Source organism: Coenobita brevimanus, chromosome 1 (assembly GCF_032717465.1).
Source record: "Coenobita brevimanus isolate Jiangsu-jjx chromosome 1, ASM3271746v2, whole genome shotgun sequence".
NCBI classification, from domain to species: domain Eukaryota; kingdom Metazoa; phylum Arthropoda; class Malacostraca; order Decapoda; family Coenobitidae; genus Coenobita; species Coenobita brevimanus.
In genome coordinates this window covers 58,809,157-58,833,296 of record NC_136954.1, presented here as the reverse complement: position 1 = coordinate 58,833,296, position 24,140 = coordinate 58,809,157, and the positions used below count along the sequence as shown (strand labels likewise).

The 24,140-nt window shown below is 41.5% G+C and overlaps 2 protein-coding genes across 2 annotated transcripts in view; one reads left to right on the top strand and one right to left on the bottom strand.

Moving 5' to 3' along the window:
- LOC145396320 (GDP-D-glucose phosphorylase 1) overlaps window positions 1-3,304 on the bottom strand; it is a 48,072-nt gene extending 44,768 nt beyond the window's left edge. Inside the window, exon 1 of the mRNA XM_080269981.1 lies at window positions 3,101-3,304. Within this exon, the coding sequence (XP_080126107.1) occupies window positions 3,101-3,298 (198 nt within the window). The 5' untranslated portion in view covers window positions 3,299-3,304. The remainder of the gene's footprint in view (window positions 1-3,100) is intronic.
- A 9,902-nt stretch (window positions 3,305-13,206) lies between these two features.
- The window catches only part of LOC145398976 (uncharacterized), a 63,992-nt gene continuing 53,058 nt past the window's right edge, over window positions 13,207-24,140 (top strand). Inside the window, exon 1 of the mRNA XM_080271741.1 lies at window positions 13,207-13,284. Coding sequence (XP_080127867.1) covers window positions 13,212-13,284 — 73 coding nt within the window. The 5' untranslated portion in view covers window positions 13,207-13,211. The remainder of the gene's footprint in view (window positions 13,285-24,140) is intronic.

The window sequence follows — 24,140 nt, the reverse complement described above, 5'->3', positions numbered from 1 at the left end:
CTTCACACCCTTTCATCTTTGTTTCACACAATGCCATCATAGCAATTCTTGCACTCTTGAACACATTCGCTACTTCCACCCTCTTGCTCTCCTTATTCACACCTCTCACATTCCACTTGGCCATGCGAATCTGTCCATTTGGCTTGGGCCCTGAGCAGGTATTGGGCCCTCCGAGGCTCTTCAAAACGTATGCCACGATTAAATGATTTTAGATAGGGGAATCTGGGGGACACTTAACCCAGCCAAAAATCCCAGTTGTATATGGTTACCACCCAGCATAGTAAATGGTTTCCTGGGTACTGGTAACTAAATAGCTTGTCACTCAGTGAAGAGGCCATAAGGCATCCCTACACTGAGTGGGTGGATGATAGGTGCCCCCACCTACCACAAAGGCATGAAACATTCAGGCTCAAAATCCAAGCTGAGACACTGTTATAATTTTTATTACACATATCAAATTTCTTTTTTCCCAACAGTAGTAGTAGTAGTTCTTCCTTAGCCAGTCTGGCCAAACAGCCCCGAGTCCCTTAGGAAGGCCATGGCCGAGACTGGGCTTTCCCACAGAGCTCTCAAAGAGTGTATGTTGTGTTGTTGGCGTAGGTGATTGTGTGCAATGCAGTCTTCCATAATGTGCTTAATAGTATGGGGTGCTGTGTTGCATCCTGGACAGGCATCAGCGACAGAGTCATCCAGCCTCTTCTGGTAGCTTAAGAGGGCTGGATGGTGCCCACATCTCAGCCTGGCCAGGTGGACCCTGTCCTCACGAGGAAGATAGGATTCAGAAGGGTGGATGTCAGGAGGCTGTGCATGCAACTGTGTGTTGTCTTTAAGTGACTGAATGAAGTGGCGAGTGATCTGAGTGTGGATATGCTTCTGGAAGCTGGTCTGAGGTGGGCGAGGGGGGAAAGATGACAGTATTTGTGTATGGTATCGTGTGCTGGGTGTTGTTTTGATGTTCCTTGGTGTGGGTGGATGTGCTGCCATGTACTGTAGTGGATGTTGTGGGTTTGTGGAAGCTGCAGCAAGAAACTGGGTGCCTCTCATGTCTAGGTGATCCTTGACTTTGAGGACTTTGGTTTCTTGATGTAGGTGGTCTGTGGGTGTAGTAGCTGTGCAGCCTGTGATTATTTTTAGGGCCTTGTTCTGTATGGTCTGTAGAGTGTTGTAGTGTGTTTTGGTCAGGTTAGAAGCCCAGGCAGGGCTTGCATAATTCATCACTGAATGTATGTATTGTTTGTATATTGTGGTGGTGGTTTCTTTGTTGTGCCCGAATGTTGTATGGGCAAGTGACCTCAAAGCATTGAGTCTTGGTGTTATTTTATTTTTAATGTTTGTGATGTGTTGTTTAAATGATATTGATGTATTGTATGTTACACCAAGGATTTTTTTGGGGGGTAGGGGAGTGTTGTTTATGGTGAGGTGTGGGATGTGACTGTGTTCTGCTGTCCAGTTTGTGAGAAGAGTCGCTGTAGATTTGGCTGGGGCTATTTTGAGCCTGTTTGTGATGAACCATTCGTGTAGTGTGTTGAGGTAAGTTGAATGATGTATGCAGCTGTGTTTGCGTTTTGGTGTGTACATGTAAGTGTTATATCATCTGCATAGGAAGCTATGTGTATCTGTGGTGTGTGGGGTGTGGGTACATCATGCATGTATAGATTAAAGAGTGTAGGAGACAAAACAGATCCTTGGGGGACGCCGTTTGTGAAGTTTCTGATATTAGAAGACTGACCGGCACATGTTACGTGTGCACGCCTGCCTGCTAAGTAGTTTGCCAGCCATCTTTTTGTGTTATTGTGCATGTTTGTGTTGAGTATTTTGTTTGTGAGGTTGTGGCGGGGGATGGCATCAAAAGTTTGCTAATGTCTAGTGTGACTAGGAGTGTTCTGTGTGGTGGCCTAGCTGAATTCATGCCATCGAAAACTCTCTGTGTAAGGTCTGTAAGAAGGGTGTTTGTGGAGTGTATTGGCCTAAAGCCATGTTGTGACTGGGCTAGGGGAATGTGAGGTGTGACTAGTTGTAGTACCAGTCGTTCAGTGACTTTAGAGGAGGTGCAGAGGAGTGTGATGGGGCGATGTGAGGAGGGTAACGTGGGGTCTTTGTTGGGTTTAGGGATAGTGATGATATTGCCATGCTTCCAGATGTTGGGTATTATGTTGTGTGAGTAGCTGTAGTTTGATATGTTGGTGAGTGCTTGTATGCCTTATGGTCCTAGGTGTTTAAGGTGAATGTTGCATATGTTGTCTGGTCCACAGGCAGATGAGTGCTTGAGGTTGTTAATGATGTGCTTCGTCTGGTTGTAAGTGAAAGACGAGTAGTCTGGGTCCGTGGGGAACTGTCTCTTACGTCTCATGATATGTCGGTCTTCCGGATGGGGGGTTAGATGGCTGACTTGTGAAAAGTGATTGATGAGAGTGTTTGCTTCTTGTTTGTTTGAGGGTATGGTGTCTGTTGTTGTGATGGCAGCGTGTGATTGTGTGGTGTTGCTGTTGGAAAGTGTGATGCTGTTTAGTGTTCTGTAGAGTTTGCTGATGTTTGTTTTGTGGTCAAGTGTTTGGAGGTAATTTTTCCAGTTTAGTGTTTGCTGTTCTGATATTTTACTGTTTATCTGAATGTTGAGTTCTTGTATTTGTTGTATGGTGTCTTGTGTATGGGGTGTTAGGGAGTGTCGCAGTGTGTCCCGTTGTCTGATGAGGCCTTGAATTTCTGGTGTGAAGTTGGGGTTGTGTCTCTTTCTGCTGCCTCTAGGGATGTATCTTTTGTCTGCATTTTGTATGATTGTATTGAAGGTGTGCACAGCGGTGTTGATGTTTGTGATGGGTGTACTGTTTAGTGTTTCGAAATGTTGTTCTGTTTCAGTTACAAAGGCCTCCCAGTTGACTCTCTTATAATTAGTGTATGTGTGTTTGTGGCCAGCTGGGGTGATTACTGTAGCTGGTTTTGGCACTTGGATTACCTTCCTGTCTGCAAAAAAACATCAGCTGTACCACTGGCAACCCTCCTATGGAGATTCCTTAACAGCAAGAATGGTTTCTTTATTATGTAAAGCAATGTAATTTTAGATGAGGCATGCCTGCACCAATGAAATTTGCTTGAGACTCACCTGCACCACAATATGATATTTTCCTGGTACAACCTTTGTTTCCACCTCATCCACTGAGTAGTTGAAAGCCCCTAGATTCCTCGACCGCATCCACTGGTCCAGCAGCAACTGGTCAAAGACGGACTTCTCAGACTGGCCATGGGCAGAGGTTGTAGACAACTGGAAGTCATGCTGCCTATATGACAAGGATTTCTCCATTGCAGAATAACTTGTTTCACCGGCACTCAACAAACCTGGAAAATATAAATAACTGATACGTGTACACATACCGGTACATATTTAACATTCCTAATTTAACCCGTGGGTTGCACAATTACCTTTTTTTATCCCACCCCGTGGTGCGTAAAAAAATGAAAAAAGATTTTTTTTTTTTTTTTTTTTTAGTTTCTGTTTATCATAAACTTGAAGATAAACATCCAGGGCATCCTCTGGTGGGAAAAAAAAAAAAAAAAATCTCTCTTTCTGCCTTTGTGTAGGGCCATGAGTAAGTTTACTTTGGGAAATTGTGAAAAAAAAAAAAAAAAAAGTTTTTGCTTATTAAAAAAAAAAAAAAAAAATGTTTTTGCTTATTACAAACTTGGTGGACTGAAGAGGTGAGACAGGCTGTGGCACAAAAGAAGAAAGCACACAATGAATGAATGCGAAATAGGGGCGTGAAAGAAGTTGAGAGGCGGAAGAGAAAGTTATATGTAGAAAGAAAGAGAGAGGTGAAAAGATTAGTAAGAGAGAGTACGAAGAGTGGATGAGGAATTTGGAAGGAATTTGAGTGCAAAGTGGAGGGAGTGTAAGAAAATGTTCTGGAGAGAGAGGTGAAGAGAGTAAGACAGGGTGGAAGTGAGGTTAGCAGGGGAGTGAAAGATAAAAATGGCAGATTACTATTGGAGAAGGGAGAAAAAGTGAGCAGATGGAGAGAAAACTTTAAGGAATTGTTGAACATACAGGATGGAAGTGATGCGAGTATAAGTGGCTGGGGAATGGCTGGGAGAAGGAGGGAGGTGAGAAGACAGGAAGAAATCAGTAGGATAGAAGTTGTGGAAGCAATGAAGAAAGTTAAATTGGGGAAAGCCCCAGGAATTGATGGAGTGTGTGGTGAAATGCTGAAGCATGGGGGAGAGATAGTAGTAGAATGGATGTGGAAGATGTGCAGATTGGCCTGGGAGGAAGGTAGAGTCCCGGAGCATTGGAAGTCAGGTATAATTATTCCCTTGTACAAAGGAAAAGGGGAAAAAGAAGTGTGTGGTAATCATAGGGGCATTTTTCTTCTTAGTATAATAGGAAAAGTGTATGGTAGGATACTTATTGACAGAGTTAGAGAAAGAACAGAGGAATTAGTTGGAGAAGAACAGGGAGGCTTCAGGAAGGGAAGAGGTTGTGTAGATCAGATATTCATTCCTAGATCTTTAGTGGAAAACTTTCTAGAGAAGGGAAAGAAGTTGTATGCGGCTTTCATGGATTTGGAGAAAGCATATGGAGAGGTATATGAGAGAGGGGGGTGTGAGTTGGGAGCAGGGCAGTGAAATGGCGGGAGACAGGGCGACTTGGAGGCGATTTGTTTGTGGCCACCCCAAACGGGATTGAGGTGTCTGGCAATAGATAGATAGATATGACAGGGTGGATAGACAAGGATTGTGGAAAGTATTAAGAATATATGGAGTAGATGGGAAGTTGTTGAATGCTGTGAAGAGTATGTATGATGGTGCTAAGGCTGCAGTGCATGTGGATGGTGAACTGAGTGAATTTTTCTCTTTGAAGGTTGGGTTGAAACAGGGATGTGTCATATCCCCATGGTTGTTCAATCTGTACATGGATGGGGTAATAAAAGAGGTACAAGGTAGGGTAGTGGATGTTGGAGTGGCCCTGGTGAGAGAGGATAGTGTTTGGAAACTCCCTGTACTGTTGCTTGCAGATGATACTGTGTTGTTGAGTGAAGACGAAGGGGAGCTGCAAGGCTTGGTGGATGAGTTTGGGAGAGTGTGTAAGAAACGGAATCTAAAGGTGAATGTAGGGAAGAGTAAAGTGATGGTCTTTGAGAGAGGTGAAGTCAGTGAATGTACAGCGAGGTTGGATGGTGAGGAATTGGAAAATGTGAGTATGTTTAAGTACTTGGGTAGTGTGATGAGTAAGGATGGAGGTTTGGAGGGTGAAGTGCTTGAAAGGGTACACCAGGGAAGAAAGGTTGCTGGTTCTTTGAAGGCAGTGATAATAAACAGGGAAGTGAGCATGGAAGTGAAAAAGTTACTACATGACAGTATTGTGATACCAACGCTACCGTATGGAAGTGAAGCTTGGACGTTGTTGGAAGGACACAAGTCAAGAGTGAGAGCGGTGGAAATGAGTTATTTAAGAGGAGCCTGTGGAGTCACATGGACAGACAGGCTGACGAATGAGGATATAAAGGAGCGTTGTGGTGTGGATGTGGATGTAATAGGAAGCGTTATGAGGAACACACTGAGGTGGTTTGGCCATGTGGAGAGGATGGAGGGTGAAAGACTGACGAAGAGAGTGTGAGTGAGGTGGAGGGGGGAAGAGGGAGGGGGAGGCCGAGGATGAGATGGAGGGATAGGGTGGACAGGTATATGAGAGAGGGGGGTGTGAGTTGGGAGCAGGGCAGTGAAATGGCAGGGGACAGGGCGATGTGGAAGTGATTTGTTTGTGGCCACCCCAAACGGGATTGAGGTGTCTGGCAATAGATAGATTGATAGACAAACTTGAAGATAAACATCCAGGACATCATCTAATGAAAAGAAAAAATCTCTCTCCATCTTTGTGTACCCTACCGTCATGCATAAGTTTGCGCAGTGGTGGAGTAGTTTACGGTGATGTACAGCCGGCACAGCCTGAGCTGTGGCTCGCGGTGCAATGCTGCCCAGCCTGAGCTGTGGCTCGCAATCCACGGGTTAATACAGCTAGCACTGGGTACCGGTACTGTACCTTACACATGCGCCAGCAAAACGTCACTTTCAATGAAGCTATTTTCATGTTCTAAACACAGTCCTAGCAAATGATGATTACTTCAAAGCAACATTACAGTAATTCAAAAGCATGTCTAGGAGAAACTGGCCAAAAAATTATTTCAATAGTAACTTCAAATAAAACTACGTGAAGAAATTATGTAACTATGTACAGTACAGTATTAACTATGGTACTGAAATGGGCAAAACCTACTTAAACATTACCGGTACTGGGACCTATACCTAAGGATGTGGGATCACCCTTCCCGTTTGCAGGGCTCTTGCTAACTGCCGATGGTTGCGAGCCATTTGGCTCCTAAGGTTTAAGATTTACGAGCCAAATAAATTTTTAGTAGCAAAACTGACTACGAGCCGAAATATTTTACAAGCAATAAATATATTTATTTATTTATTTACTATCTATCTATCTATCTATTGCCAGACGCCATAATCCTGTAAGAGGTGGCCACTTGACTGAGTTACCTGTTTTACGGGGAGGGGCACTAACCCTCCACCAACCCACGTGTTAACACGTAGGGACCTGTCACTCAATAGCTATATATTTGTGTAACGTTAAGTATTTCTATACAACTTCTTAACTGAATAATGTGTACAATCAACTTTTCCTGTATCTCTCACAGATCGGACATCCCATCTGAGAAGCACGCCACAGCCTAAAGGTTTAACAGACATTCTTGGAAGTGATAGCATTTTTATACGTTTTTAAATGTTAAGTGTAGTGTCCCATAATGAGTACAACATGGTGACTGGATCGCCTCCAAAAGATGGAGAAGTTGTGGGTCAAACAACACTGGTTTACTCGCCAATGACAATATAGCATATCTCTCTTTCTTTTTCTTTTCTTATCTTTTTTTTCTTTTCTTTTTTACATTATTTTTTACTACTAAGTCCACTGTAACTCCTCATCATCATTGTCAATTTAAGTCCAACATGATTCATCTTCATTGATGTTTACCATCATAATCAATTTAAATTCGACAATTTACCACCACCATCATCATTATTCTGGTGACACCTTTTTAGTCCATTCTTGCCACCTTCACCTTAAGGAAATCTCTCTTGTATGGAATGGGTTAAGGAAAGTTCTACTCAACTACTCCAGCTCACAAAATCTCCTCAGCTGAATAAAACTGTCTGAAGGTAATGAAATGAACATGCATCATCAATCCACCAAACTTCATCATCATCATCTCTGAGGTTTTGCCCACTTCCGGGAACCCCTGCACAAGGGATGGCTTACAAATGAACAACCATTACAATTTCTCCTCACAAGCATTCACAATGGTGACAGGGAAAGACAATAATCGATCATAACGTGCTTTTTGTTCATTTAAGTGAGATTTACTTATTTTGTAGTTTACTGGGTTTTGAAGTGGATGTATTTTCTACTCGCCAAAAGGCGACTCGCATGTAAAATTTGTTCGCCGAAGGGAAAAAATACTCGCATATGCAAGCTGTGGCTTGCCAAACAAGAGCCCTGGTTTGCCAAAAGGAGCCTCCAAAAACCTCTGCAAAATGACATATCCTCAATAAGAAATAAGAGTGGTTTCATCTTAGGTCCCTAATATCTTTCAATTCGGTCATGGTACAGTAACCCTGGGGTGACGAAATACCAAACTGGCATCGATTTGGCACTTTTAACCCCTACACCGCGGGCTTGTTTACCAATGACTTGCGTGTGCCGCGGGGTTATTTGGGCTCCGACAGACTCTCAAAAAATATTTGCCAAAAATCAGTTATTAGTCCTAGAATAATAAAATTACATATGCTTATGGCACATACCTTCAGCTTTCTCCTGGAATGATTGTTGAGCCTTCGTCGGTTACCGTAGGACTTGTGGAGACCTCTGAAGTAGGGTAACGAAGTCTCCACTTTACACTTCCCGACAAACCGTAATATGATTACCACAGCCAGATACAAACACTATAAACACTATTCTACAATTTTCAAGTAGTTTGGGATCCATACTAAAAAAAAAAAACACTGTGAAAGCAATGGAAATTACGAGCGCGTCTGATCATCGCACTGGCACTAGTTCGCTTTTGTTACTCTGTCATTTATTATTCATAAAACCCCTCACACTTTATATTTCTATTACTATATAACACTTATATATATCTACAGTCTTTATCCATAAGTTTCCTTCAGTAGTATTAGTTTATTGTCACTGTAGGGATTCAATTTCTTTCAGTAAAATACGTAGCATTCACTTTCTCGTCCTGTATACTGGCATTGAGAGTGAATGTCACTTTCATCTTCACTCTCATAACTCATAGCATTCAGACATGCTAGAGTGAAACTTTCACTTTCATTACTCCTAGGGTACGGTATATACTCGTATTCTTATAATACTGTACTACTCATTTACATTTCTATTTACGTTCTCTATTTTATTTACGTTATTTACATTTCTATTTTATTTACACTGTGTTGTGCACTGTCACTTGAAATAACTTATAAAACTATTTTCCATTGTTCACGTATATTTACATTCATTACTTTCACTAGCTGTTTACACATTATTTACAATTCCACTTGCACTGTTTTACTCAATAGAAAGATCGTAGACACTCTTTTATCAATTGTCAGCCCTTTACCTCTTTCCACACGAGGTTTAGTAGGGGGTAAAGGTCACAGAGCCATTTGCATGGGGGTGAAAAAAGGCCTTGAAGTCAGCAAGAAGAAACATATGTCCCCTCACTTCGGAAGATGAGAGTAAACTGATAACGCAGGGCCAGCCTGGAGGCCTGTTTAGGGGTTATTCAGAGTTACCAATATTGGTTCTTGAAACAGCTAAGTCTAGCACTGATATGATTGGCAGGAAATCTAGACAATACATTATAAATTTGGTAGTTCCAGGTGAATGTAAATATCACTTAGGCTTCTCCCTTCCCTCCTTACATGTATATTTATTACAAAAATAGATTAGAGGCCTACTTAGGAGATATATAATCAGAGCTACCAATGTTAAATCTTGAAACAGCTTTGTGTAGCACTGATATGATTGGCAGGAAATCTAGACAATACATTATAAATTAGGTAGTTCCAGGTGAATGTAAATATCACTTAGGCTTCTCCCTTCCCTCCTTACATGTATATTTATTACAAAAATAGATTATACGGCATATTTCAAGGGGAAAAAAAACAGCGAAAATTAGCGAACGAGTGCACGTGAGGTGTTGTCAGGTGATCAATTCCAGGTGTATGGCACTCTCACTTACCTTATTTCTTTCTTGTATATATTATTTGGTATAAGAATATGACATAGGGCTTATTTCAATGGATGAAATCAGTGAAAAATTCCAGGGAAGATTTACTTAGCGTAGCATGGCCGGGCAGGCGAGAGGATAGGGTAATGGAGGGGGGGTAGGGAGGGGAGTCAAGAACGGGGAGAAATGGCTAAATTGTCAACAATGGATGGGAGTACAGATGAGATTAGGAGTGCTGACTAGTGTTGGACATTGGCAGTACTGATAGATGATACAAGCCCCCACTTGGAAGCCCGGGTGAATTCTAAATAACACAGAATCACAAAAGCGACGCCCCGCGGTATGATCCCTTGCTCCCAAGCGTCACGAAAGTGACGCCCCACGGTTAAGGGGTTAATAGGAAAATAATATAATTATCATCACATAGGTTCATACACACCTAATTTTCTGAAATCCGGTAAAAAAAAATATGCTTAATTTACTTATTAATAAAAAATCAGGATTCAGTGAGAACATGCCAAAGTTGGCAAGTATTTCCCCTGTAGATCACCACCACATCTTGACTGACTTCTAGTTTGCATAAATATTGATTTACAGTGCAAATAACTGTATTTGTATGTTAAATCAATATTTACACAAACTACAAGTCTCTCAAAGTGAGTTTTTCAGCTAAAGGCAAAAAACTTCTGTTAACTACCATAGCTAGTTTTCGTTCTGAATCCAAATTTTTTTTTATTACCATAACAGTTAAATCAAATACAAAATTTTGACTGGATTTCAGATAATTAGATGAGTATGAACCTGTATGGTGATAAAACTTATGTTTTCCAATTAAAAACGCCAATTCAGTAAATGATCATTAAGTCAGTATTTCGTTGCACCCCAGTAACCCTGTATTTGCCCCGGGTTTCCCTTTGTTACACAAAATTGTCTGGCAGCACTCAGAACACAATGTAGCAGTACAGGGTAGTGGTTGTAGTAGTAGTTGTACTGTACAAGTAGAAGTTGCAATGGTAGTAGTAGTAGTACTGTCTTACTTTGCCACTGAGCAATGCAAAATAAGTTGCAATGGGGCAGAAATCTGCAACAAATTATGCTAAAAAGGGTAGGCTATAGAAGCCATCTCCATTAACACTTTCAATGGAAAAGGTGAAGAATTCTATGGCTGCATAATCTATATTTTAAAAAACTAAAAGTACTGTACAGTACTTTAAAAAAAGAGCAATGACACTATGATGTGAGTTTTCGAGTTTCAAATTTCACATCATACACCCATCACGGCGAATGACTCAAGCACAAGAAACCTTGCACAGTACAATCACCCCAGTAATCCCCAGGCAATGATCAAACCTCCCAGAATCATAAAACTACATACAATACACGTAATAATACTGCCAACTAGGCAGACCTAAATCCAACTCCAGTGTACTGATGAGGTGGCATCCTTGTCTGCTACTACCTGTACTGTACAAGCAGTAATGGCTGAATGCTGCAGTGACGATACCATTCAACTATACCTCTAGCACACTGGAAGGTTCTTGGCTCAATGTGATAATGTAAATGGACTGTTGTGGCCAGGCTTGATAGTCTATGAGACACTTCTCTGGTTAACTGTACAGTACAACCAAACATACGGGCACGCCAATTTCACCTATAACAAACTCATTATCTTGAGGTAAATAATTTTGCTACATACGCAACACATATTTAACTGCAGAATTGTGACTGCAGGAAGTGACGTGGGAAAAGACAGACTTTACCTAGTTTTCTGGTATTTAAGGAAGCGGCAACGTTGCCTACGCCATCTGTTTATCAACAATCCGCTAAGCGCTAGCCCGCGGTGTTTACCAACCACCGCTCCGACTGGACGCCTCAGTGTAACAAACATACTCAAACATGCGCAAAAGTAAACAAATTTAGCGATTTAATCAAACCTAATTTAATTTGGCCTAAGCTAATTGGGGGCTTTGCCCCCCATACTTTTAACCTGACCAAGCCCAACCTAATCCACCCTAACCAAACCTAACTCCCCCCTAAATTGGGATTGCCACGAAATATTACACTGAACTTACTCCTGAAGATCCAAAACCCATCAGGGCAAAATTCAACTCAGGAAGACCAAAGGCAACAGTTGGCTGAGCTGGCTATACCTGTACAACTTAATTTAGACTAAACGTGAAATAATTTGCACAGTGAACATTAACCACAATGGCCACACTCCTTGTTCAGTTAATCAGATATTTATATCAGAAGAGACCAATATGGTTTGTTACAGTCAACTGTACTTACTTGATTTATGCCAAGCTGAAATTGCTACCTGAAGGTCTGACGAATGTTTTTGTGAACGCAATGGGTTACCTCCCACAGACTGTAACATTTCCATTTTTCGTCCTGGTGAGGGGAATGAGGCACTGGGGCGCTGATCATCGACAGGTGCCAGTGTGTGTCAAGAGCGTTATAAGCGTTGGCTTGCGGGATCTTTCGTTGCTTCCCTGCTGTCTGCACTACTCCATTTCACCAAGTCTGGCATCATATCAGTGATGTCGTCAACATCTGTAGCATTGATAAAGGTCCTCAGTACTGGGTATACCTTTTTGTACTGCCTTTATCTTCGTTCTCAAGGAAATAAATAGAGGTTCACCTAGTGCAAAGGATTTACATCAACACTACAGGGATTGACGACATTGCTGATGGTGGGGCGTAGCCTCCGATTGGCGACCGCTTCTTGTCCTTTGAGTCTTTTTTGTTACACCGTGCGATCACTTATTTTTTCTCTTAGTTTCCTCAGTCTTCCTTTACTTGTTTTTCTTTATTTTCTCCAAACAGAAGTAGGGTTTTGATTATATCTGTTCTATTCTCTGGAAGACTGTTGCAGTAGGTTATTTTTTATTCTTAACTCTTCACAATCCAGAAGGTGTTCCAATGTTTCATTTTCAAATTGCCATATCGGACGCTGTTTCTTCATTTTTTTTTTCTCCAGTTTAGTGTGTTTGTTCGTGCTCTGCCCAACCATTTTCATATAGTGTATCATCTTTAATTTCACTAGTGCGATCTTGCCAAGTATTTCTGTTTTTCATATGTGTCAATAGTATTCACCTTGATTTTCAATTTCTTTTCTTTCGCTAGTCCTTCCAAATTTAGATTTGTGTATATAGCATTTTATTAATTTAACTCAACCTGTGCTTTGGTGTTCATATTGGTCCAAAAATACTACTTTTACCAGCTTATTGCTTTGATAATTCAAAATGTATCAGACATAATTTACTCTGTATGTCTCTTGTATATGAAGTTCTTGTTTTCTACCCACCACTTTCTTTTGTTGTATTGTACCTTTTACAACAATAAACATTTGCAGTTCTATTATCTGAAGTTTGTTAATCTCGCCTTTGTTGATAAACATAGCTTTTGTATGCAGTATACGTGGCAGGGCCACATTTTGCCAGAATACTTTTCCTATTTTCACTCGCTTGCAGACGAAAAGCTCAGCCACAAGGTTCCCGGACTCCTCGATTACCCGGGAAATCAAGATGGTTCATGATTAATTAACTTCGGCAGCAGTTAACAATTCGGATCATAGGCTGAGTGATCTCCATTTTAATATTTATTTTAATGGCCTATTGTGAAATTTTGCAAACTACCATGAAGCAAAACTACTTTCGCTTCAAACTCAATACATAAATTTTGTTTATGCGAGTCATCATGGAATTCTAGATGCGGTAACTACTTTCTTTTACTATGATCTAATGATTTGGTTTCTAGGGCTATTATCATTAAAGGTTAAGCAATTGAAGTACATAGAATATGCTTGCTTAATTGCTTCCGAAACATTAGGGAGCCGAAGCTGCACAAGGAAAACATCGAAGATCGTCAGAGTGATGAGAAGTTTCAAATTTGATCTATTCCTGCCAGCCGTTGCTCAGTTTGTTGGCTATGTTTAGAAGGAAGGACTCAAAAATGGATAAGCTTCGAGCTGAGGAACAGGCAATTGACGCAAAACTTCGAGGTTTGTGGTAATACAGAGAACATTGCATATGATTGCACCACGCGATTTAGTGTTTTTGCTTTACCGTACCTGTCATGGTCATAATTTTAACTGTCTGAAATTTATTTGGGAATAGAGAGGTTGCACAAGGCACACTGGTATGTGATACAGGCGGGAAAAGAACGTTATTAACTTAGGTGGTCCTGTAATGTGTACGGTACCGTAGGTAGATTAAGAAGAAAGCATACCGGTAATATTAATTTATATCAAACGGGCGTGGCCTTTCTATATTTCTAATGAATTAGTCTTTCACAGTTTAACTGTTAATATTTCTGGATCACCACAGCTACTGCAGATTTTTATAAACTTACCTCTGAAAGCTATAAATGAGGACTTCAACCAATCAATCAATTGCTAGACGCCATAATCCCGTGAGGGGTGGCCATTGACTTTGAGTTATTTGTTTTACGGGGAGGGGCACTAACCCTCCACCAACCCACTTGTTGACACGTAGGGAGCACGTATGGTTTGGTTATATGGTTACCTCCCAGCGTTGTAAATGGTTTCTTGGCTTACAGGAAACCATTTGGCTTGTCACTCAATGTAAAGCTACCTGTAAAGGAAAGAAAAGCAATAAGAAGAGACAGGAAAGATGGAAGAAACAGGAAGAGAGGAGGGCAGCCACAGAAAAAAATAAACAAATAAATAAAGGCTAAGGAAGAAGTAGGCAGCACTACATCAAGTGAGTGGATGATGGTCGCCACCACCTACCCCTAAATGCGTAAATATTCCGCCGACATCTACCAGTAGTTGGCCATATTTAATGTTCTTAACATGCATTTTTAAATTTGAAAGAGTGATTGTTAGTAAACAGCATGGCCAGTCAGAGAGATCATCAGTGAACATTGCTGCAAGCGACCTGGCTGCTTCCTTAAATACCTGCAAATAAGTATGTACGATGGTGCGAAGGCTGCAGTGCGTGTGGATGGTGAACTAAGTGAATTTTTCTCTTTGAAAGTTGGTTTGAAACAGGGATGTGTCATGTCTCCATGGTTGTTCAATCTGTACATGGATGGGGTAATAAAAGAGGTACAAGGTAGGGTAGTGGATGTTGGAGTGGCCCTGGTGAGAGAGGATAGAGTTTGGAAACTCCCTGTACTGTTGTTTGCAGATGATACTGTGTTGTTGAGTGAAGACGAAGGGGAGCTGCAAGGCTTGGTGGATGAGTTTGAGAGAGTGTGTAAGAAACGGAACCTAAAGGTGAATGTAGGGAAGAGTAAAGTGATGGTCTTTGAGAGAGGTGAAGTTAGTGAATGTACAGTGAGGTTGGATAATGAGGAATTGGAAAATGTGAGTACGTTTAAGTATTTGGGTAGTGTGATGAGTAAGGATGGAGGTTTGGAGGGTGAAGTGCTTGAAAGGGTACAGCAGGGAAGAAAGGTTGCTGGTTCTTTGAAAGCAGTGATAAGAAACAGGGAAGTGAGCATGGAAGTGAAAAAGTTACTACATGACAGTATTGTGATACCAACTCTAACGTACGGAAGCGAAGCTTGGACATTGTTGGAAGGACACAAGTCAAGAGTGAGAGCAGTGGAAATGAGTTATTTAAGAGGAGCCTGTGGAATCACGTGGAGAGATAGGCTGACGAATGAGGATATAAAGGAGCGTCGTGGTGTGGATGTGGATGTGATAGGAAGCGTTATGAGGAACACACTGAGGTGGTTTGGCCATGTGGAGAGGATGGAGGGTGAAAGACTGACGAAGAGAGTGTATGTGAGTGAGGTGGAGGGGGGAAGAGGGAGGGGGAGGCCGAGGATGAGATGGAGGGATGGGGTGGAGAGGTATATGAGAGAGGGGGGTGTGAGTTGGGAGCAGGGCAGTGAAATGGCGGGGGACAGGGTGACTTGGAGGCGAATTGTTTGTGGCCACCCCAAACGGGATTGAGGCGTCTGGCAATAGATAGATAGATAGATTTTTTTTCAAATCACTTTTTGCAGTCACAATGGAACAGTTAACTATCTATGTTGCTTATGTATAAGGTGACTAGAGTCTCACTTTTACGAGAAACAGTCCCTCTTTTCTTAGGTTTCCTGCCCTTTTACTGGCTGTCCTGCTTTTTTAATTGTGACTAAAATGTCCTGCTTTTTGAGCAAGTGTCCTATATGGCCTGCGTTTAGAAAAGTACCCGGTATTGGTACGTTGGATGTAACATGACCTTCTTTTATGAAATTATGGTGAATTAGTAAAATTATGCATAATCCAAACCAGTTGAAATACTGAATTGTTAATATAAAATTTGTAATCCTGTACTCACTAACTGGTAACTTTGGTTGGCCTATTCACTGTACCATTTAGTATGTTCAGAGTTAGTTTGAGATGATAGTGTTTGATTAGCAGCCTCAAAGTGAGGTGCATCACAGCAGTACTAACCTAATTTTTTAATTGTTAAGTTTTTTTTAGGGGGGTTCACTACATATATATACAGTAAGCCCCCGTTTTTGGCGATCCAATTAGTCTGGCGAAACTACCGCCAAATGCGAATTTCGCCAAACGCGAGTTCTTTTTACCATATAAATTGCCTATAAAGTGCCTCAATCAGTCTTTGGTCATTGCCAAAGTCCCCCTTTTGACCCCTAAAACACCATCTTTCGAGCTGAAATAAAATCTTTTGCTTTCACATATTAATACACATGTAGAAAACAGACCAATAAACAATAAATAAAGCTAATAAGACATGATATAAAGGTTGTAACTAACCGTAAATAGAGTGAAGATAGGCTTGCTTGGCTGGGGACGTCGGAGTGGCAGTGGGGGCAGCTTAGTTGCTACCACCACTTTCCTCATCACTCTCCCCCTCCTCCCCCATAACCCCCTTAGCAACCATTTGTCTTGCTTGATCATCCACTTCATCGAAGCCAGAAAAGTCAGCATCCAGCTTAAAGAGGGCAGCGAAGCTTGGCTGGGGAGGTTGGGGAGGTTGGGATGGCTGGGGAGGTTGCGGCTGTTCTTGTGGCTGCTTTTGGGGCTGTTCTTGTGGCACATCAAGTGGGGGGGACCGCCAGGGGACTGCCAAATTTGAATTCAAATCGCCAAGTGCGCATTCGGTGGTCCGTGGCCACCCTACCGCCAAAAGTGAGTTTCGCCAAGTTGAAATTCGCCAAACGCGGGGGCTTACTGTATGTATATATATATATATATATATATATATATAAACGTTATATATTTTTTGTCAGGAAGAAGGAACCAAAGGCCGCGAGCCCGCAAAATTGTTCCTTCCAAGAGAAAAACAAAATACAGGAGAGAACCAAATTCAAGATCCGATCATTTCGAGATGCCTGGACACTTTGCGTTTGAAAGACTGGAGATCACAGGAAGCAGGAAATACAGACTGAGGGAGACAGTTCCAGAGTTGACCTGTTGCATAAATGAAGGACTGGGAATAACGGTTAACTTGTGCATTAGAGAGTTGGACAGAAAAGGGATGAGAGTTTGCTGCTAGACAGGTGCTACGCGCCCGTCGTAGAGGCGGAGAAATGCATGCAGACAGTTCAGAGGAGCAGTGACCACTAAAGTACCAATAGAAAAGAGATAAAGATGCAACAGTGCGGCGAAGAAACAGGTTGAAGGGAGTCAGTAAGAGGAGGAGAGTTAATGAGACGAAAAGCCTTTTACTCCCCCGTATTGAGAAGAGCTGTATGTGGGGAGTCTCCCCACACATGAGAGTTGTACTCCACACAGGGTGGATAAAACCCCTGTATAGAGTTAACAATTGTGCAGCGGTAAAGAAAGAACAGAGACGGCTTAGCACACCTAAGCTCTTGGAAGCAGATTTTACAAGAGATGTAATATGATCTTACCAAGATAAGTCCTAAGTAAATGAAACCCCACGCATGGTCAAGGATTAAGCCGAATATTACTGAACATTAGTGGGTATACCTGTGGAAGATTTTGTCGGGTTGATAGGTGTAAAAACTGAGTCTTTGATGCATTAAAAACAACCAGATTATTTTTACCCCAGTCAGAGATACAGCCAAGTCAGACATTAGGCGTGCCATAGCCTCATCCCTTGTTTGCTGAAGTAACTGCTGAGATGGGCGTTGCAGGAACCGAATGGAAAGGTGAAGGGTGGAGTCATCAGCGTATGAGTGGATAGGGTTAGATGTACAGCCAAGAAGGTCATTGATGAATAAAAGGTAGAGAGTTGGTGATAGGAGAGAGACCTGAGGATCACCACTGTTGATAGATCTAGGAGAAGAACGATGGCCGTCTACAACAGCGACTATAGAACGACCAGAAAGGAAGCTGGCAATGAAGGTACAGATAGAAGGATAGAAACCGTAAGAGGGCAGTTTGGAAATTAAGGATTTATGCCAGACTCGATCGAAAGCCTTTTGAGATGTCAAGTGCAATGGCAAAGTTTTCGCCAAAGTCCTGAAAGGAGGATGACCAGGAGTCTGAAAGGTAGGTGAGAAGATCGTCAGTGGAGCATCCCTGACGGAACCCATACTGATGATAGGAAAGATGCTCTAAAATTTTTCTATTAAGAATTGACTCGAAAACTTTTGAGATACAGGATATTAAAGCAGTTGGACGATAGTTAAAGGGTTGGGAATGGTCACCCTTCTTTGGGACTGGCTGAATGAGAGCAAACTTCCAGCAAGAAGGAAAGGTACAAGTTGATAGACAAAAGCAAAAGAATTTGCCTAGGCAGGGTGTAAGCACAGAAGCACAATTCTTGAGAATGACAGGAGGGACTCATCAGGCCCATGTGCCTAATAAGTATTGAGGCCTGTGATGGCAGAAAATACATCAGCTGAAGAAATTTTAATGTCAGCCATGACATATATATATATATATATATATATATATATATATAGTATAGTAATCCCTCCAAGATCCGATGTAATAGAGCCAAAGGCATGTCCGAGACTTGGTTTTGTCCGGGACTTGGGAAAAATGCCCTTGGACAGGTACTTATAGACCTCAACCCAACCTTACTTTGAAGGCCAAATAACTCCCTACTGGACATGCACAGCACCTATTTAAGACCCTACTTACACAAATAAGGGACAGAAACCATAAAATAAATGAAAAGGAACCAGAGAATGAGAAAGCAGAAGTGAGTATGGAAAATATTTGGCAGTGTACAGGGTACTTACGACACGTCCGTGACAGTCACGAAGATCAACCCGTCTCCTCTATGGCTTTGACAGTGGAAAAGGTGCACTTGTAACACATACAGTAATCCACTGTTGCGCTGCACTTAATCTTTTGTTCTGTGAATTATTATTGTTTAACACTGCATATTCTGTTCTTACTTACCCCACATCAGTTGCAACACTTAAATGTACTCTGCACTTAATCCTTTGCCCTCTGAATTCTGATTACTTAACACTGCATTACACTATCAATTCCCATGTGGTCTAGTGGCAAGGTATTGCTGTTTATTCACTGTCCACCACAAAAGAGAGCATGTGGGCAGTCATGGCAATAGGTAGGCGGGAAGTGGGGAGGAAGCAGGGGCGCTCTAGTGGATGTCGCCGGAACTGTGCCCCAAAACACAGCTGTTCATCACCGTTCGGCAAATTTAGAGTAGGGATGATTTTTTTTTTTTTTTTTTTTTTTTTTTTTTTTTTTTACCCAGGCCTATATTGTCCTGGACTTAGGGTGTCTGGGACTTGGGCATCTGGGTCTTAAAGGGATTGTTTTATATATCTATATCTATATCTATCTATCTATCTATCTATCTATATATATATATATATATATATATATTCAGTAATTCCTCTACTATCCGATGTAACAGAGCCAAAGGCATGTCTGGAAAATGGTCCCGTCCCGAAAGTGGGCCCCTGGGTCCTGGACTGGTACTTAAGGACCCTAACCCAGCCTAACTTTGAAAGCCACCTAAATAACTCCCTACCGGACATGCATAGCACCTATTTAAACCTATTTAAGACCCTATTCACACCAATAATGGACATAAAGCATGAAATAAATGAAAAGGAACCAAAGAATGAGGAATTAGAAGTGACTGTACCTCAGTCAGGGTACTTACAGCACGTTTGTGGCCATCTTTTCTAAGGTTTTGGCAGTGAAAATGCTCTTGAAGCAAGTACAGTAATTCAGTGTTGTGCTGCACTTATTCCCTTGCACTGTGAGTTATAATTGTTTAACACTGGACATTGTTCTTAACTGCACCATGCCAGTTTCAACCGCCAGTTTCAATGGCCAATTTGCACTCCACAGTTAATCCTTTGCACTCTAAATTCTAATTTCTTAACACTGCACAACACTGTAAATTCCTGTGTGGTCTAGTGGTGAGGTATTGCAGTTTATTCACTGTTTATTCACAAACAATGAGCCAGTGTTGCTTCCATTGCAATAAGCATCTACTGGCGATCGTAGTTAGGCAGTAACTATCGGAGACGAGTGTTGGTGATGGGGAAACAGAGTTGCCAGATCGCAACAGCCATATTACCAAACTCCCCAATTTTCATTACCAAATTCGTAAAGCTAGCGTTTATTCTTCAATAATTATATATACAAGTGGAAATACATGTAATCACTCTTCTTATAATTAACAGCATGTTGATTATTTTCACACTATGTTGGCTAGCAAATTAATCAGAGAGAGCAAACAATCCACTATCTCCATCCTGTGCATCCTTATACATGTGAAAAATCCGTTTGGTAATGCATTATCCTGATTCATTATCAGACGAATTTTTCATTACCAAAATGGCCCACAATTGGTAATGAAAAATACCAAATAGCAACCCTGACAGGGTAGGGGGGAAAGGGGAGGAAGGAAGGGGTGAAGGGTCCGTGATGTAACAGCTGTTTGGTGCTGCGCGCCAATTTCAAATTACGGGTGGGAAAAAATTAGGATTTGGGGGGGATTTTTTTCTTTTTTTGGCCATATTTTGGTTCCGCAGGTCCAGGCCCACAATGTCCAGTAAGTGAGGTGTCCAGAAAGTGGGCATCCGGAAAGTATGGGGATTACTGTATATTGTATATATATATATATATATATATATGCACTTGACATCTCAGGGCCTTTCGGTCGAGTCTAGCATAAATCTTTAATTTCCAAAATGCCCTCTTACGGTTTCTATCCTTCTAGCTTCCTTTCTGGTCGTTCTATAGCCGCTGTTGTAGATGGCCATTGTTCTTCTCCTTGATCTATTTACAGCGGTGTTCTTCAGGGCTCTGTCCTATCACCAACTCTCTTCCTTTTATTCATCAGTGATCTTCTAAGCTGTACGTCTAACCTTATCCACTCATACGCTAATGACTCCACCCTTCACCTTTCCATTCGGTTCCCACAACATCCGTCTCAGCAGTTACTTCAGCAAACAAGGGATAAGGCTATGGCACACCTAATGTCTGACCTGGCTCATATCTCTGATGGGTAAAAATAATCTGGTTATTTTTAATGCATCAAAGACTCAGTTTTTACACCTATCAACCCGACAAAATCTTCCACAGGTATACCCACTAATGTTTAATAATATTCAGCTTAATCCTGCATCATTCTTGAACATGCTTGGGGTTTCATTTACTCAGGACTTATCTTGGTAAGATCATATTACATCTCTTGTAAAATCTGCTTCCAAGAGATTAGGTGTGCTAAGCCATCTCTGTTCTTTCTTTACCCCTGCACAATTGTTAACTCTATACAGGGGCTTTATCCACCTTGTGTGGAGTACAACTCTTATGTGTGGGGAGACTCCCCACATACAGCTCTTCTCAATAGGATGGAGTCAAAGGCTTTTTGTCTCATTAACTCTCCTCCTCTTACTGACTCCCTTTAACCTCTGTTCCTTCGCCGCAGTGTTGCATCTTTATCACTTTTCTATCGGTACTTCAATGGTCACTGCTCCTCTGAACTGTCTGCATGCATTCCTCCACCTCTACGACGGGTGTGTAGCACCTGTCTAGCAGTAAACTCTCATCCCTTTTCTGTCCAACTCTCTAATGCACAAGTTAACCATTATTCCCAGTCCTTCATTTATGCAACAGGTCAACTCTGGAACTGTCTCCCTCTGTCAGTATTTCCTGCTTCCTGTGATCTCCAGTCTTTCAAATGCAGTGTGTCCAGGCATTTTGAAATGATCGGATCTTGAATTTGGCTCTCTCTTGTATTTTGTTTTTCTCTTGGAAGGTACAATAATTGAGGGCTCGCAGCCTTTGGTTCCTTCGTCCTCACATAAAAAAAATATCTATCTATCCATATATATATATATCCATCCATTCATCATCCAATTCTACGTTGCCCCATGAGGAGCGTAGAAGCCCGGGACTAGGCAATTCGGTCCTGACATTTAAGATGAGAGTGAGCTATACACACACACACACACACACACACACACACACACACACACGTACGCTCCCATACACATGGCAATGTCCTGCTTTTATCTTCAGTAAATATGGTCACCTTACTTATGTACCAAAATTACTTACCTTGAGATTGAGAGTTTTGTTATTATATAGGTGAATTACTACGCCCTTTTGGTAATATTATGTAGGTGGAATCACCGTGCCCATTTGAAAATGTTATTTTATAGGTGGAATCTCTGTGCCCATTTGGTAAAGAATTACCATTACTTCTTATTTGTTTCAATTTATTACTACATAAAACATTGTACTGTACTCTGTTGCTTTCACAGGCATTGTAAATACTGTATAGGATGACATTGCATTTTATAGACAGATGTTTTTTGTAACACAGTAGCCTTTTGAGGGTAAAAAGGGTAGGCTACCTGCTCTGTACAGATGTGAAAAATATGAAGCAATTTGGAATTGTTTTAGTCTTGAGAGTTTTCTTGCACAAAGTTATATTGTTATTTCCCCAGTTTTCTGCAACCTGTTTCATGTAAAAAATTATAGAGCCATTAACACATGCTGCATAACATTATTCTTGGCTACAGACCACACCCACATAGTATAATAATGTGGGTTGATGCATGTACAGAAATACAATATAAATAAACACTAATATATTTTTATTGTCACTGCATGATAGTATTGTGATCCCTACCCTGACGTATGGAAACGAGGCGTGGACCTTGCAAGAGGGGAACAAGTCAAGAGTGAGAGCAGTGGAAATTGTTTACTTGAGAGGAATGTGTGGAGTGACATGGAGGGACAGGTTGACGAATGAAGAAGTGAAGGAACGTTGTGGGGTGGATGTGGATGTGGATGTGGTTGAGAAGATTAGGAGAAATACACTGAGGTGGTTTGGACATGTGGAGAGAATGAAGAATGAAAGACTGACTAAGAGGGTGCATGTAGGTGAGGTGGAGGGAGGGAGAGGGAGGGGTAGACCGAGGATGAGGTGGAGGGATGGAGTTGAGAGGTATATGAGGGAAGAGGGTGTGAGTTGGGGGGGGGTAGTCAAATGGTGGGTGACAGAGCGACTTGGAGGCGTTTTGTCTGCGGCCACCCCTTGCGGGATTAGGGCGTCGGGCTATAGATAGATAGTTATTTATTCATTTTTTCTATATACTGTATTACTGCGTGACCAAATATTGTACTTGTTTGTGGTTACCCCTTTCATTTGGTGAGGCACGGTTAAGAATTTTATCCTGGATTATGTCAGACATGTTTATTGAGCAAGGGAAGCTCAGTCAGGAGAAATGGTCAATGTAGAGGATGGGCATGAGTACAATAGAAGATATTACCACTTTAGGGAATGTAATACTGTATTGAAGATAGTATCACTTTAAGAAAAATGTAATAAAAGTTAGCACCACTTTAGGAAAAATATATGATGATAGAAGATATTACCACTCTGGGAAAAATTTTACTTTTATTTTTTGGTATACACTGGATCACAAAAGTATCGGTGCATGGGGTACGATGCCTACCGAAAAGGTTAGAATAACTGCTGACATTACCAACGTCTCATTGTGTATCATCAGTGTCTGTCCATATAAACATTACATTTGCTATATGTTTGCAAGAGGATATTGCTGGTTCGCGATATACAACACCTCCCGACATCATGGCTACCGTGTGGTAGGTCGGATACTAATATTTCAGTGACCTTCGTTCTGTGGTCCCAAATGTTTCACACATGTTGTGCACTGATACTTTTGTGACCCAGTGTACCTTCTTTCCGTCCTTCCTCTTTTGTCTTTCTTTCCTTCATTCTTTCCTCTTCCTTCTGCCTTCGAGTGACTCTAGACTGAGTGACAGGCCAAATGGTTTCCTGTGCACCAGGAAACTATGAACTATGCTGGGTGGTAACTGTGTAACCAAATTATGGCACCTGGTGGTTTAGAGGGTAATTAGGGCGCTCCAGTCGGATTGAGCCGGTGAAGGTTTATATCCAAGGGGTGGTTGGGGTTTATTGCTCATATAATGCCACTCAGGGATGATAATGGCTGGTCACTCTCATCCTAAATGTCAGGACTAATTTGTCTAGCCCCGGGCTCCTACGCTTCTCATGGGGCAACACTGGATTAGATGATGATGATTAGGAAAAAAAACATGCAGCGAACCTTTCAGTGACAAAGTTGGGTATAAACTGGTCCATTAGAGTGAGGTGTCAGTATTAAAGTCATGGAATTATGGCAGAGATCTCCTTCTGTTTAAGTCCATTCTGTAAGTAGATATAAAGAGAAGGTAGCACCGTATACTGAATGTAAAGAAAAATAAATATCCTACTTCCAGTAATACTGCAGTACCTAATATAACAGGTAATCTCTATCTATCTACTGGCAAACGCCATAATCCCATAAGAGGTGACCGTTTGACTCTGAGTTTGTCGTTTTACAAGGTGGGGCACTAACACTCTCATCAACCCACCTGTTGACACATAGGGAACACGTATGGGTTGATTATATTGTTACCACCCAGCATTGTAA